Genomic DNA, 16,592 nt, shown 5'->3' on the forward strand with positions numbered 1-16,592 from the left:
ACTTTTGGACTGAGCAAGTGCAAAGGATGGAATTGCCCCAGGAACGCCTTTTTGGGCCAGACCAATCACCGACCTTGCTCCTTCCCGCCAGGACTCTTCCTCAGTTTTTGCCCCTAATAAAAGCTGTTTCAGCTATTGTTCAGGGTGCCATCGGGGCAATGCAAGTCCCAGTGTGCTTCTTTCTTGGCCAACCAAATACAGCTGCTTCTTTTGCTTTCACCCGTTTCGTGTCTCTATAGCTGCGCCAAGCGAGACCTGAGACTCCCAGTAACAGAAGCATTTCACCAACAAAGATATATCTTCTAAATGGCCAATGAACATCTGAAAAGTTGCTCAATTTTATTAGTCTTCAAGGAAATAAAATGTAGTGATACTACAGACCCAAGAAAATGCTGAAAATAAAACAAGTCAGAAAATATCTAGTGTTGGCAAGGATGTGGATTATCTCTTCAACTGCTGACGAGAGTTTTAATTGGAATGGCCACAGCTACATGGTAATAATCTAAAAAAACTAAACCTATGCATATTCTATGATCCAGAAATTTCACTCCTAAGGCTATACCCTACAGAATACATACATATATTCATCATAAGACATAAAACAATGTCCATAGTAGTAGTGCTACTGTTCATCAACAGTAGAATGGATAAGTAAATTTTGATTTCTACAAATATATGTACATTTGATATATACCTATATCTCTCCAAGAGCCTGTGCTCTCCTTTGCCTCTTCATTAGGTGGGGAATCTATCTACTTCCAGGGTTCAGTATTAAAAACAGCCTATGACATCATGCTTGGTAAAGTAGAAGGTCAGTGAAAAAGAGGAAAACCCTCAAGGAGAAGGATTGACACAGTGGCTACAACAATGGGCTCAAGCATAACAATGATTGTAGGGTGGCGCAGGACCTGGCAGTGTTTCGTTCTGCTGTACATAGGGTCGCTATGAGTCGGAACTGACTCCATGGCACCTAACAACAACAACACAACATGACATCTTTAGAATCAGTAATAAAGGTGATCTTTTGGGAGAGAGACAGAAACAGAGAGAAAGAATATCATCAAGTATGGGAAACCTTAAAATAGAATATAAACAGAAATAAATGAACTAGAACTGTATTTCAAATGAACAACAGAAGTACACTGAAGGGCAAGGGTATGTGTGCCTATGTGTGTGTGAGAGAGAGAGAACTAAATCAAGTAACTTTTGAACACAGTACTGACATTCCAATAACAATGATCACAACCATCACCAAGATCTTGGTTTCTAAATACCATTTTCCACTAAGAGAAACCAAGTTTCCCTGGTTAAATAGCTGATTTCAGGACTGGGGCAGAGTAGAAACTAGATAAGCCTAGAACATCTTGTGTCAGAAAAAAAAAACAATGATGGACGCACAAAAGTACATAGAAGTCAGCTCCCTGGCCAAACTTGGGACAATTTGAGCTTCAAAGTAAATAATGATAATAAATTATTATAACCCGCTGACTAGAATAAGAATACCTGAGTTCATACTGAAAGAGATAAACAAACAAATAAAAAGGAAAAGCTCTTTCTTAGAGATTAAAGCTAATAGATTTGGAAGAAATGATGGAAATAGAGAATTGCTGTTTCACAGCCATCAAGCAAAAATCACCAATGAATGCTAAAATTAGTGTCTTAGTTATCGAGTGCTGCTATAATAGAAATACCACAAGTGGATGGCTTTAACCAACAGAAGTTTATTTTCTCACAGTTTAAAAGGCTAGAAGTCTGAATTCAGAGCCCCGGCTCTCGTGGAAGGCTTTCTCTCTGTGTGCTCGGGAAGGTCCTTGTCTCTTCAACTTCTGCTTCCTGGTTTCTTGGACATCTCCATGTGTCTTAGCATCTATCCTACCCCATCTCTCCTCAAAAGAGATTGACTCAAGATACACCCTACAACCCCAGAAAGCATGGCACCCGGACTCTCTGTCAACCCAGAACTAAAAGCATTCCGAGGCCAACTCTTCAGACAAAGATTAGACTGGACTGTGGGACATTAAATGATACTCATGAAGAGTGTGCTTCTTAGCTCAGGTAAACACAGGAGACTAAATGGGCAGCTCCTGTCCGGAGGTGAGATGAGAAGGCAGAGAGGCTCAGGAGCTGGTCGAATGGACACAAGAAATCCAGGGTAGAAAGGAGGAGTGAGCTGTCACAGTATAGGGAGAGCAATTAGGGTCACATAACAATGTATGTATAAATTTTTATATGAGAGACTAACTTGAATTATAAACTTTCACTTAAAGTACAACAATAAAATAAAAAAAAATTAAAAAGAAAAAAGATACACCCTGCACTAATCCTGTCTCATTAACTTAACAAAGACAACCCATTCCCAAATGGGATTATAACCACAGGTATAGAGGTTAGGATTTACAACACATATTTTGGGGGCACATTAATTCAATCCATAACAACTAGGAAGTGAAAGTTTGAGGGGGTAGTAGGATATTTACAAAGCCTTAACCTCCCCACAAGACATATATTAAGTACTGAGGGAAAAATGGAGTTCCTGGGTGGTGCAAACAGTTAACGTGATCGGTGGCTAACTGAAAGGTTGGAGGTTTGAGTCCACTCAAAGGAGTCTCAGAAGAAAGACCAGGCAATCCACTTTTAAAAAATTGGTCATTAAAAACCCTATGGAGCACAATTCTATTCTGTAACACTGGGTTGCCATGAGTCAGAGTCAACTTCATGCCAACTGGTAAGGGAAAAATACTAACTTTCCAATGGAGAAATCTGGAACATACTTTAACCAAGTGATCAAAATTAAGATCATGAATAATGGGACAAACTGACATCACATGTCCCATGATATAATGGTATTCCTGCAGAAAATGTATAATCCAAATCTAGTTATGAGGAGACATTTTAAAAAAAAAACCTCGTTGCCGCCAAGTTGATTCCGACTCATAGTGACTCTATAGGACAGAGTAGAACTTCCCCATAGGGCTTCCAAGGAGTGGCTGGTAGATTACAACTGTCAACCTTTTGGTTAGCAGATGAACTCTTAACCACTACGCCACCAGGGTTTCCTGAGGAAACATTAGTCAAACAAAAATTGAAGGACAAAATAACACATCTACACTTTTAAACGCAAACTAATCTATGGTGACAGAAAGCAAATCAGTGGTTGACTGGGGAAGAAAGGTGCAGGGAGGGGACAGGGATTACAAAGGAGCACAAAGAAACTTTTGGGATTGATACCTTTTGATTGTGGCAGTGGTTATATGGTGTATACGTATGTCAAATTCATCAAATTGTACACTTTAATTACGTGCACTTCAGGGTGTATCAAGTATACCTCAATAAAGCTGTTTTCAAATTTTGAGGAACTATTCCAGATTAGGAGACCTGGTGGCGCACTGGTTAAGAGCGTGACTGCTAACCAAAAGATCGGCAGTTTGAATACACCAGGTGCTCCTTGGAAATCCTATGGGGCAGTTCTACTCTGTCCTATAGGGTTGCTATCTGTCATAGATTGAATTGTGTCCTCCAAAAATGTCTGTCAACTTGGCTAGGTCATGACTCCCAGTATTGTGTGATTGTCTACCATTTTGTTATTTGATGTGATTTCCCTGTGTGTTGCAAATTCTATCACTGTGATGTAATAAAATGGAGTAGCAGCAGTTATATTGATGAGGTCTACAAGATGAGATAGTCTTAAGCCAATCTCCTCTGAGATATAAAAGACAGAAGCAAGCAGAGAGATAGGGGGACCTCATACCACCAACAAAGGAGTGCCCAGGGCAGAGTGCATCCTTTGGACCTGAGGTTCCTGTGCTGAGATGCTCCCAGAACAAGGGAAGACTGATGCAAGGACCTTCTTCCAGAGCCGACAGAGAGAGAAATAGCCTTCCCCTGGAGCTGGCACCCTGAATGTGGACTTCTAGCCTACTGGACTGTGAGAATAAACTTTGCTTTGTTAAAACCAACCACTTGTGGTATTTCTGTTATAGCAGCACTAGATGACAGAATCGACTCGACGGCAATGGGTTTTTGGTATTCCAGATTAACAGGCTAAAAGGACTTTTGTAACAGGACAATTGGTGAAATATGAATAAGGTCTGTGGATTAGATAATAATATTGACTCAATGTCAATTTCCTGGTTTTAATAATAGTATAAGAGAATATTCTCGTTTTTAGGAAATATCTACTCTAGTATATAGGGTAAAGGATTGTCATGTCTGTAAAACTTACTTTCATATGTTCAGAAAAAAAAAACAGATAGAGAGGGAAAGAGAGTGATAAAGTAATGAAGTAATATGATGAAATGTTATCGCTCGGGCAATGTGGATGAAAGTATACAGGAATACTCTGTACTACACTTGTAACCTCTCTGTAAGTCTGAAATATGTCAAAATAAAAGCTTTTTTTTAACTAAAGAATGCAGTATTTAGGATATTATGACTAACATCCAAGACGTTCGTTCATCCACCAACAAATATTGGTTTTTCCTACACAGATGAAACTTGACAATAGGGGCCACACTTGCTTGCCAGAGCTACAAATAGAAACTACGGGCCAATATCTAAATTTATAAACCTGATTATTTGAATTACAAATAAGTTTTTCATTTAACTAACAAATATTCACTGAGCACCTATCACTGTGCCAAGCCTGACTAGACACCAAAGAAACAAAGTCACCTAGTGTGGGATCTGGAGAACACACGCATATATAGTTATGATACAGCAAGGAGTGAGTGAATGAATGACTGGAGTTTTGTCAGCTAGGGAAAGGAAGAATGGTGTAACATCAGCATGGACACTGAAGCAGGAACTTAAGGAAATGTTCATAGCCAACACAGCTAAAACCTTAAGTATAGTAAAACTCAGAAGAGAAGGCAAAAAGGCAGAGAAGGTCAGTAGGGTCAAGCTCTGGAAGGTCTTGAATTCTATGCTAATGAATCTAGGCTTCATCTGTAATTGGAAGACACTGGCAATTTTGCTTTATTTTCTTTTATTTGTTTTATTTTGAGTGAGATATATCATACATACAGAAGAGCACTACATGAATTTAGTTAGGGGAATGGCAGAACCAGATCAGGGTTTCAGAGAGAAAACTTGAACTGTGCAAAGGAGAGTTTGTTGTTCAACCTCCTGACTTCCCCGCTGGCTGGTAGACTCATGACTCCATCCCCAGTGCGTAGCCCAGAGTAGAAATGCAATAAATACTTGTTGCCAACAAATAGGATACAGAAATTGTCCCAGTAAGAGATAAAGGCCTCAATTATAGCTGTGGCCAGGAAAATGGAGAGGTAGGAAACCTCTGATCTTGTAAAACAAAAGAATCTAGAGGGGTGAAAGTTAAACGGAGGCATCAGAGAGGACTCTGAATTTTCTTCCTGGGTGGTCATTTAGATGGTAAGCCATTGAACCAAACATTTATAGTGAGTGAAGAATGTAACCAATGTCACTGAATTATACCCACAGAAATTATTGAACTGGTATATTTTTGTTGTGTATATTTTCACTCCCCACCCCCTTCCCCTCAAAAAAAAGCAAGAGGAGGAGCAAGTCCGGGGAAGTAGAGAACAAATTGGTTCCTATCTATGAGAGACAGGTAGTCCCTAGGTGGGGCAAACTGGTTAACACTCTGCTACTAACCAAAAGGTTAGAGATTCGAGTCTACCGAAACCTTGGAAGAAAAGCCTGTCGATCTACTTCTGAAAAATCAGCCATTGAAAACCCTATGGATCACAGTTCTACTCTGACACACATTCAGTCACTTTGAGTTGGAGTCATCTCGACTCCAATGGTTTTTTAAAATCATTTAGTAACAACCACATTTTGATCTACTGCCACATGTGTGAAATGACTTGAGTAAAGGAAAATTATGCATTGCAGTGAGGTTTGTAGTAACAAATACTTTAGAAACAACTTAAATGCCCATTATTACATGACTGGTAAAATGCCTGGTCTCTTGTTTGCAATGACTCAATCAAATGGGAAGTCAGAGCATTTTTGGACAGATAATTCAACTCAAGAATGAAATAAGAAATGGTGACTGAATTAAAGTTCACAATACTTTTTAGTCCATCTATTTTACTATACCTGTATTTGTGATAGACACAGAAGAAATACAACTGTGAGTTATCTTAAAATCATAAAACATCATATTTGACTGATGTCTTAAAAGTGTAAAAAGCAAGAGTCTGGGTTTTAACCAAGCTCCTTAGAATACTTTAAATAAATTCTAGGCTGATCGATATTTTTACTACTTTAAGCTTATAAGTTGTATTAATAAAAGCTAATTGTATTTCACTGAGGAGTTTACAAACCATATTTACCTTCTGATTACCATTGGAAACCCTGGTGGTGTAGTGGTTAAGAGCTATGGTTGCTAACCAAAACGTCAGCAATTCGAATCCACCAGGCACTCTTTGGAAACTCTATGGGATAGTTCTACTCTGTCATATAGGGTCGCTATGAGTCGGAATTGACTCGATAGCAACGGGTTTTGGATTGCCATTTAATTCCAACAACCCTGTGAGATATGTAGAGCAGGTGGAAATTTGCCTGCCAAAATGCAAGGCAAAAGCTGTATTATTGTTATATCTCCAGTGCAAAATTTCAAGCTTATGGGTTCAGACAGTTTTATTCTTTCAAAAGGAAAGAAGTTTAATTCCTCTGGTTTCTCAGGCTGCTAGGGAGTTAATGAATTCGTTTCACTCTTAATTTTTAAATCTATAACTTCCAAAAAGAGACACACAGCTAGCCAAAATGCGGCATAGTACAAATCTTTGCAAAACCACTTTTCATACAATTTCCCTATGTCTCCATCAAATACTGCAATGGAAAAACTGTATGTTCTAGTTTTCTAGGACAAATTCTAAAAATATGCTAATGTATCACTGCACAAGACATATTTCAAGTAGGCTCATCAGTTCTTATCGATAACATAAAGCAACTGTTTACCAAGGCAAAAAGGATGAAATATTGAAGCAAAATGCCTCTGCACAGGCTACTAAATCAAATCTTGTGTCCTAGCCCCTTGGCTATTTGCTTACCTCCAAAGGAATAACAACGGATGGTTTCTTTTTTAGTTCCTCACATTTCCTCTTCTTACAGATTTGATGGCTGTTCTTTCTATTCTTACAGTAAGTACATTCACCACAGTTGGTCTTCTGTTGGCAAGGCTCGCAGACTCCACATCGCTTTCGTTTCTTCTTTTCCAAAGTAGGTAGCAAAGTTGTGTAGGAAGAAGAGGTACTGGCAAGTGACACTGACGTAGATACCAGTGTGGGGTTGACTACATTAACCGTGCTGGTCATGTGGACCTGGGAATTCCCTCCTATGGATTTGCTGGGACCGGGCTGGGAGAGTGGAACAACACTCAGCGAAGCCTGGTATAGTTCTTTCTCAGGCACTAATGTGAACCTCTGAGGGTAAACTGGCAGAAAGCTGATATGAACTTGCTTCTCATTTTCTTTATGGCTTATAGCCATTGCTGGAGGTACTGAACTTTTCTCTGAGTTTGATGATAATTGAGGAGCGTGACCTGAGTAGCCGAAAGGCAAAATCTGTATAGCACCCTGGGCCTCAAGCCCAGATGAGACAGTGCTCTGGGGCTCAGGCCATTCTCGGGGAACATGATAAGTGATGACTGGGTCTGGAGGAGCAGCAAAGAAAATAGGTGGGTCTGGGACAGCACCACCACTCACACCAAGGGTTTCTTGTCGGTCTACGATGGCACCAAAGACCTCTCCTCGGACTGGAATAGCACCAGAAACCTCTGGTAGGCTTGATGTCTCACCTAGGGCCTCTCTACGAACTGGGTTAGCACCAGGAACTTCCCATTGAGGTGGGGTAGCACTGAAGGCCTCTCCTAGGACTCTGCTGGTATCAGGAATTTTTTGTTGATTTGGGGTAGCACCAGAAACTTCCTGTTGATCTAGGGTAGCTTTGAGGGCCCCTTGATGATCTGAGTTAGCACCAAGGGTTTCTTGTTCTGAGCCTGCCAAGAGTAGTTTTATTAAAGAGGTAGGATATACAGACCCACCAATAGACAAACAGTTTCTAAGGTCCAATTCAGGTACAACCTTATTAAAGCTGGAGGTGGGATAACAATCATGTTCATTTTTGATGGGATCCAAGTGAGAATCAGATAGCTTAAGAGATTCTACTCGTGAACCCAAATCTTCTAACTGAACACTGGGGCTTCTTTCAGAGGTAACCTTGGATATTGCTCTTTGGGGCAAAGGAGCACACTCAGTGTCCTGAGCAAACATTCTAGTGTAATCCTTGATATCATTTAATATCTTTTCAGAGAATAGCCCTTCACCATGTGTCCCTTCCAATGACTTAGAATGGATCTCTGCTGCAGGGCCACTGTGATTGGGGATATTTATTTTGGCATCTTCAACCCTTTGGGACCAAGACTGGGCTGTCTTTTGGCTCTCACCTTTAATTAAAGATGAATTTTGTACAACAATTAGATTTTCTATGTCAGGAGGGATTGGGGGGTCTTGCATTGGGTCTGATTGATTTTCTGAGTGCCTTACTCCCACATCAGTGAGCGCCTTATACTCACACTCATGTTGCTTTTCTAAATTCTTACAAGGTGGAACTTTCTTAGGTTTGGCTATGACCACCGGGGGCTGGGAGAGTCGCCTGCTAAGAGAGGTGCTTCTGAGAGCCATTGTAAACCCATTGCAAGTTAAGGACTCCGGGTTCTGGAAAAGAACCTCAGTCCTTTCCAAATTCATTCGTGCCGCTCCAGCTCTTGTCAGAAGGCTTCTGACTGGCATGGGTGGTTTGGGTTCTGTTTTTTTCTTAACATCTCTTTCTTGAATTAGTTGCTTTAATTTTCCAGGGCTCACAGTCTTGACCGATGTCACATTTTTCTTGGTTGGCTTGGAGGTCTTCTTCAGTTGGCTGCTTTTCTTTTTGCTTAGATCGTCCCTCCTGACTAATCTGGAAGGCCTTGCATGGCGGGATCGAGACATAGCTACAGAGTAGGAAAAAGTGAAAGACCACGGGACACAGAGTCATTGGTCCTTTGGAAAGTCTCGCTTCTGAGGAGAATCTGGATGTTCCACAGTTGAGCTTAGTCACAACAAGGTTTTGGTCTGAAATAACAATAACAAAAAAACATTTAGTCTTTTTGTTATTCATTCTCTATTTGAAATAAAATATTTACTGGAAATTATTCATTAAAATTAGGGAACTGAGAATGTTTAATGCAAAAGAAAGAGATAGTAGAAACAAAAACACTAAAATATCCTTTGAACCTTGGATTCACTACAAGGCTCCTTTAATTACTGTGACAGCTGATTTATTTGATGAAGTTCTTTGACTAAGGTAAGCATGGGGGTTTCTCTACATTAGAAACCACAACTTGACTATAGTTATATGTAGCTTAAAGCTTAAATCCCAATCTTTCAAATTTGGACACTTTAATAATTATCTCTTAATCTCTTTCCTTAGCATATCACCCTACAGGCAAAGGCATCATCTGCCCAATAGTAAAGCTGGCCAAGGTGGAGGAAGAAGAGGCTTATATAATCAAGAAGTCGATTATATAAGAAATTCTACTCCCTAGAGATCCACTAGTAATACAACATTCCAATTAACCTTCCACAAATCTTGGGCTTTTTATGCACACACAAAATAGTGTAAAATCTGAGGATTAGGTTTGACAGATTAGCACTGACAGATTAGGTTACAAATAAGACTCACTGCTCCAACAAATATCTGTTGAGTACCTACTATGTGTAAGGAAGGCTTTGTGGTTGGCACTGCCCACGCCCAGAAATGATGTCCCTCTTTTCTCTTTCACCCAACTTAATCCAAAGACTACTGGTTCTAAAATCCCTTCTACCATGGGTCCCAAAAGTCTCATGATAAATGCCTAAGCAAAGAAATTGGAAATAAGGAGAAAATGAGATAATTAGAACAGTAAGTTATACTAGGCAAGCAACTATTATTTGAGAGATAAGCAAGAGAAGAGGAGAAAATGAAGGGGATTGACCAAGAGCCATCACCAATCGCCTTTGCATCTCTTCAGAATGCCTACCCTAACCCAAAATAAGATCAAGCTGTGAGCAAGAATGCAGTTTGATGAAAATACAATCTAAAGTCCATCCTAGTCATTTATCAACAGTCTCTCTAAAAAGCACAGAATCAAGAGCATGACAACAGGTTTGCTGAGGATTCTTTAACAGCAGAGTGTTGAATATGCAAGAAAGCATGGTATAGGGAAATGGTTACGAAAAACTTGTCTGTGACCAAATTTTCAACAGTCTATGGCAAAATGAGAAGAAAATAGGGCAATGTGAAGAGTTTTTCATAAAGCTGAATTTATTCATTTTAATGTTCTTTTATTCTAAAATTATGTCTTCCTGTTTTCTATCATTAAAATACCCTTTCTTTAAAAGTAATAAAATGTTCTTTCTTTTGTGAAAGGGCTTATTTTTTATTACTTGGCAAAATAAAAAGTCAACAACCCTTTAACATCCTTAAATTTTGTTTTTGTTTTTCTGATCCAGGTAATCTTGGTTTAATGGCCAGAGATGGCCTAGAATCAAAAAGCCTTGAGTTGAATGTGAGATTACCAGCTACATGGCCTTAAGCAAACTACTGAACTTCACTGAGTCAGCACCTTCTTTATCTGGAATGAGGCTGGTCTGAGGTTTCAATGGACTCCTGCAAGGTAAGCCTAGTACCACTGATTTCATTCTTAAGGTATTTGAGTTCAAGCTGGGTGTGGTAAGAAGATGGACTTTGGAAGTAGGCAGACCTGGGTTCAGTTTGTAGCTCAGAAACTGTGTGATTCTGACAAGTTCCTTGGTCTCTCTATACCTCAGTTTCCTTCTGTGTAACTGAATAGAAAACACAATAGTACTGGCTTAGTTGGGTTACCATGAATATAAAATGAGATGATGCATGTAAAGACTTAGCACCATGCTCGCACGTAGTAGTGTTTAATAAATAGCTTTTTAGGCCATTTACAACTCCAGAATACAGAAATAATAATAAAATCAATGCTAGTTATCATTATTATGGAAGAAGTTTAACCCACAATTTGCCATATTCCATAAAGCAAGATCTAAATTTCTGTTCCCACCTAATACACTGTAGATCTCACACTAAATAAGGGAACGCAGAGTACAACATTTAGAGTCAAAGCACTGTGCCTTTTAAAAAAGATTTTTTAAACAGACATTAGTGATAATACTAACCACAAGAAAAATAATACTAAACACAAACACCAGGCCAGAGAATACTTGACTTGAATTCTTGGCATCTAAGCTTTCTGCTTTTTCCTTTCTCTTTAAAAAAAAAAAAAGTTTTGGCTTGCGGTAACTCTTTAGCTGTGAAGAATTATAGGATATTTTTTCTAAAAACCACTGCTTTTTGTACTAGCATTTTTAGAAAACATAAGACATTGCAATTCCAATCCCCAGAAATTCAATATTATCTTTATAGGAATGCCATTTCAGATAACGAAAAGCAATCCTTCCCAATCTCTAGAAATTCAACAATATTGACATAAGCATGCTCTGTCTCTTGTATCAAAATCGTATTGCTAAAAAAAATTATAGAAGCATATAATCTAGATATTCCAATCAACCACAAAAAGTTAAAATTCACATTAATGAATTTCAGCAAGTAATCTGGGTATACCACAGGGTGTCATGGGATCTGCTTTTTCAAGTAGTTTATAAACTCATCTCTGCCTCTTATATTCTTTTATATTGAGCACAGAATTGAAGTGTTTTAGAAATTCACGTCTGCAATTAAGATAATGTTTACCATTTAAAACTTATCTCCCAGAAAAGAGCCTACTAAGGAAATGGGAAATGTATGAGCAACATGGATTGGGAAGATGTGGCCTCTTTAAATGATAACAACTTTTTATGAGATTGTGAAAGAGGCCAATAACCCCTAAAAACCCAACTGCAGGGGAGAAACCACTGGGTACCACCCAGCCAAAGAAGCAGGGACAATCAGAAACAAAACAAGACCCTAATTTTATCACCTTTGGCTCCAATGATGAAAGGTAACTTTCTTTTGTGGTAAATTAAGTTGTCTTGAGAGCTGAACTCTGGGAGCAGAGCAGCAAACTTCTTGAAATTTGTAGGGGTTGAGGGGAAAAGAACGATGTAGCCCCTTCTATTAAATAGGTCTACATTTAATTATAAAATTACCCCCAAAAGATCTTACTGAAATTAATTTTCCTTTTTAATTGGTAAACATTATTACGTGTCCCGCTTCCATTTTTTAATGCTTTTATTTATTATAAAGTATTAAAGGTATACAAAAAGGTATACTCAGATCCTACCATTCAGGTGAAGAACTAAAATATTTCAACACAGTTACATCTCCCTTGTGTACACTTTCCGAATTCCACTTCCACTTTCATTTTTGATGAAAATTGATATTTCTATATTTCTCAAAATTAGCTTTATTCGATCCTAGAATATCTTCCAGAGTCGGAGTGTTCCAGGGATAGCCACAGGATAACACAGTCAGAGCAGAAAATAAAAGACTAGTATCCCTGATATTAAATGTACATAGCGAGTTCAGGAGAAAGAACCGTGTACATTTAATTGACACTATCCCATGAGTTCTTAAAACAAAAAATTGTGGGATGCAAAACACGACTCATTTAACAGATCTTTTCACCAGAGGGCACCAAGACCCCTAACCCACCATACAGTTTTCCTAAAATCTCTTTGTGACATTGAGGACTGGAGTGTAGGAGATCTAAAATATTCTAGATAAGAGGCCCACTCGTCATTTTGAGACAGGACGACATGCTGCTAATGCAAACGAGCGAATAAAGGGTTAAGGTCGGCGTGAAGAAGTGGCACGAGGAGGCCCCGGGTGTAAGGTTCTGCGGATTCTTCACACACACAATTTTAAAATTCCATTGCCAAAATCGTACCTAACCAAACTAATCAACAAATACAATCAGAATTTGTGCCTTATTAACATTTGAGCTTACTAGGCGATGAAAGTGTTTCCCTTGGGGGAATTTTTATTTTCTACAGTTATTAAATAAAATAACCACCTTGCCTAGAAAACGAAAAGCTAACTTCCTAAACTGTATCAGTTGTCTATAAAAGACAACATTGACAGCACCGTGTCAGAAATCCCCTCCCACCTACCTCCAGCCTTCAGAATCTCCCAAAGTCCCCTGGGCAGGAAGTGGCTGAACTGATGTAACCATCCAGCCCACATGTCAATTTAAAATTATATTGCAATCCTTCCCACTACTAGCGTGGCCAAAAAAGTGGTGAGTTATTTGCATAGATAGAGCTAGTTACAAAAAAGAAACGACGATTTCATAGTCAACCTCCCTCAGCTCCTTAGAATGTAAAGGCTACAACACTTGACCGAGAAAAACAAGAATTAAAACATTTCTTTTTTGAAAAGGCACCACCTGGCTGAGTTTCCTCCAGCAACTAAGTTCTACATGGAAAGGAAGAGGAAGCAGGCGGACTGCTTGCTGTTCCTAGATAGTTTTCTACCACAGGAAGTGTGAGAGCCCTCAACACGTGGAAAGGCTGTTGAGGAAAACGCACTAGAATGCCAGCAGATTTAGTCAAAGGCTCCTTCCATATGTAAAACATCCTTGCAGTCCTGCAGAGAGCAAGAGGGGAAAAAGGCCAAAGGGGGCCAAGAGGAGAGAGAAGTTAAAATGGAGATAGAATGACTCCTGCAAAATACAAGGAAGGCATGAAACACATTGGGAGGGAGACGAGAAAAAGCGCATAAGAAGGAAAAAAAGTCTAAAAAAGAAAAAAAGGAAGAAAAAAAAAAAACCAAAACGACAGAGAGAGGAAAGGGAAGAAATTTATACCAATACAGCTAGAATATAAAAAAGACAACTGGGATTGAAAGACGGAAGACTGAAGGTAGAAAGAGCAAGGGAGAAAAAAGAAATATAAGTGTGTGAGGGCATAGACTTAATGGCAACTAACAAGAGGGAAGGAAAAGATACAGTCACACTGAGGAGGGTGGGGGAGGGGAGGGGACCAGCCAGATAAAGAAGATTGGAGGAGGGCGAGAAACAAAGGGCAGGGGCAGTGAAGATCCAAAGCTCCAACGCATGAATTCTGGAAGGCCAGAACTGAGAGCACTAGTTAACTCTCATTAAAATAGTAAGTGGTGGTCCCTGAGTTATAAGTCTGGGCTACTAATCTTTGCAAAGAAAAAGAGTGTCTGCTATCTCTCGAATACCTTGAGTCTGAAGCTTAACTGAAATCATAACGTGGCTTTAAAGTCAGAGGTTGACAACCTAATTAAGACCACTTAATTGAGGAGGGGAGGCACTTGCGTTTTAACCTGTGTAACCAATATCGATGAAATCAGAAAACACACCACAAATCTCTATAATCTAAGTCTTAGTCCTTGGAAATAATACACTCCAGTCTGTAAATGTCGTATTTATGTCCATGTCTGCACGTACCTCCCTTGTTTAATTGTAGTCATAAATTCCTAATATGCCCTAAATAACTCTTGCTCTGACTGGTTAAGAAGCTCCTTTTCCATTTTCTTTCTAGTGTCCTGAGCCTAATGCAGCCAATGCTTTTACTTTATTGTACACTGGAGGATGGAAAGAGGCGGAAGATCTAGCACGTTTGGATCTTGGGCGGCCCAGAGGTTGCTGCGTTGCTAGCACCACCTTCAACCCATCCGCGGGTGGGGAGTACATACAACACACCCCACGAATTCAAAGCGTTGCACCTAATCTTTTCTTTGCCCGAAGGTCGTGAAGCACTTTTCAAACATTTGTTCATAAACCAATCATTACTAGGATGTAAGTATGAGCCTCGTTTTCTGCCCAACTGTGGAGCTGCGGCGGCAGCGGAGAAGAGGCAAATAAGTGACCTATTCAAGATGGTTAATTTGAAAGGAGGACGAGTTGGGGGGCGGGGAGAGACTCCTAAGGTCAAGCTTTATCTGTTTCGCCCGGAGTCAATAATTTCTATTGAGTCAGAAGTGTTCGATTTTGGTTTCCCCATTCACGTGAAAAGCCTACTGGCTCCGGCCAGCTCTTTCCTGACCACTTCATGTAGAACTATATGGAGCTGCACAGCCCTTCCAGAAGCTAAAATCGGGTGGGAGAAGGAAAGAGGGTGAGTGGAAAAAGGAAAAGGAGAGGGGAGAAGGGAAAAGGGGAGAGAGGAAGAGAGAGAGAGAGCGCGCAGACTCTAGCCGGTTTCCCTTCCCCTACACTGAAGTGGCGGGGCCCCTGCTGCCCCCTCCCTCTCCAGGGGGGACCAGACCCCCCATGTGCCGCACGGCCAGTCCCCGGGCACCCACCTCCTCCTACCTCCCACTCCCGGGCCCGCTCCCGGATCCGGCTGAAGTGGGGCTAACGCGACAGCAAAGGCATCGCATTCGGAGACCAAGTGGCGCTATAAAAACGTTTTTTGAAAGCCATTTTGACAGAGCACGTATTCAAACCCCTATTCCCTTCTCCCCAACCCATATAACACCAAGTCAATCCCTGGCAAGACTCCTTTACTGCCCCCACACCAAAAATTTCGCCCCTGAAGTCCCCTCCTGGAGACACCAAAGTGTTGTCCTGAAGAACCTGTCCCATGTACAAGTATGAGGGAGGAAAAAACCCTCTTGGGGGGCACCCGCAACTTGCACAAACTCGTCCCCCTGCTCACCCGGAGGCGCCCCAACCTCCGACTCTTCGAAGAGGCGCGACAATCACCCCTGGTACCTTCAGGGAGCACCCCCCACCCCCGGCCACGTTTCCAGCGGAGCCCAGGGTCCGAGTCCGAGGCGCCCCCACCACCACCCCGCTGCCCCCAGCCAGCGCCGCGGCCGGGCCTCCAGGGCGGGTGGCCGCGTCCTCCAGACCAGGCATTGTTTACCACCCGCAACAAAAGCGCCCCGAGCGCCCCGGGCTGGGGGTCGCTGCGGGGACCGGGCCCACCCATGCGGACCCGGAGGAGCTGCGGGCGCCGAGCCCCGGCGCACGTCCAGCGAGAGCCGAGAACCCAGCGCCAAACGCCGCTCCGCAACCCCTCTGGCCTTCGCTTGCAGGTCCCGGATCCCCGCACCTCTGCCCTCGCCCCAACTCACCACCGCCCCGCTCGGGCTCCCAGGGCAGCGCGCGTCCCCCAGGCTGGATGCCTGCACCAGCCCTCGGGCAAACTTTCAAACTCGCGCTGGTTCCCACAACTTCGGAGCCCCGGGCCCCCGGTGGGCGCGAGGGGAACGGGCAAACCCTGGGTGTACACCTACCCGCTCCCTGCAGGGTCAGGGCCGGAGCCCCTGGGGTGGGCAGCTGCTTCCCAAAGGTCCACAGTGGCGAGGCAGGTATAGTTGCATGACTGGGGCGGGGCAAGGGGACGTCCCAGGGGGACAGACCCAGGAGCAGAAAGACCAGCGGCTGCGCGCACAAAGCCGCGCTGGAGAGGACAGCGCGGCCGCTCCCCGCCAGGTCAGCCCCCCGGAGCAGCAAAGTCTCCCCAGGACAGACCTCTGGGAGTGTAGCTGGGACTCAGCCTTAGCGGGACCCTGCACAGCTGAGCGAGAGGCAAAACATGAGCTGGATTTCCAAAAACAGGAGCTGGGCTCCCCTCCAGACCCTCCCC

General features: G+C 41.9%; 1 protein-coding gene across 2 annotated transcripts in view; it reads right to left on the minus strand.

The window, feature by feature from the left end:
- TET1 (tet methylcytosine dioxygenase 1) overlaps positions 1-9,041 on the minus strand; it is a 116,692-nt gene extending 107,651 nt beyond the window's left edge. For both annotated transcript variants that reach the window (XM_004386395.3, XM_023740751.1), the window contains exon 1: positions 7,035-9,041. In XM_004386395.3, the coding sequence (XP_004386452.1) occupies positions 7,035-8,972 (1,938 nt within the window). In that variant the 5' untranslated portion in view covers positions 8,973-9,041. The remainder of the gene's footprint in view (positions 1-7,034) is intronic.
- Between the last annotated feature and the right edge of the window lie 7,551 nt (positions 9,042-16,592).

The sequence above is a fragment of the Trichechus manatus genome, unplaced genomic scaffold (genome assembly GCF_000243295.1).
Source record: "Trichechus manatus latirostris isolate Lorelei unplaced genomic scaffold, TriManLat1.0 scaffold00163, whole genome shotgun sequence".
NCBI lineage: Eukaryota > Metazoa > Chordata > Mammalia > Sirenia > Trichechidae > Trichechus > Trichechus manatus.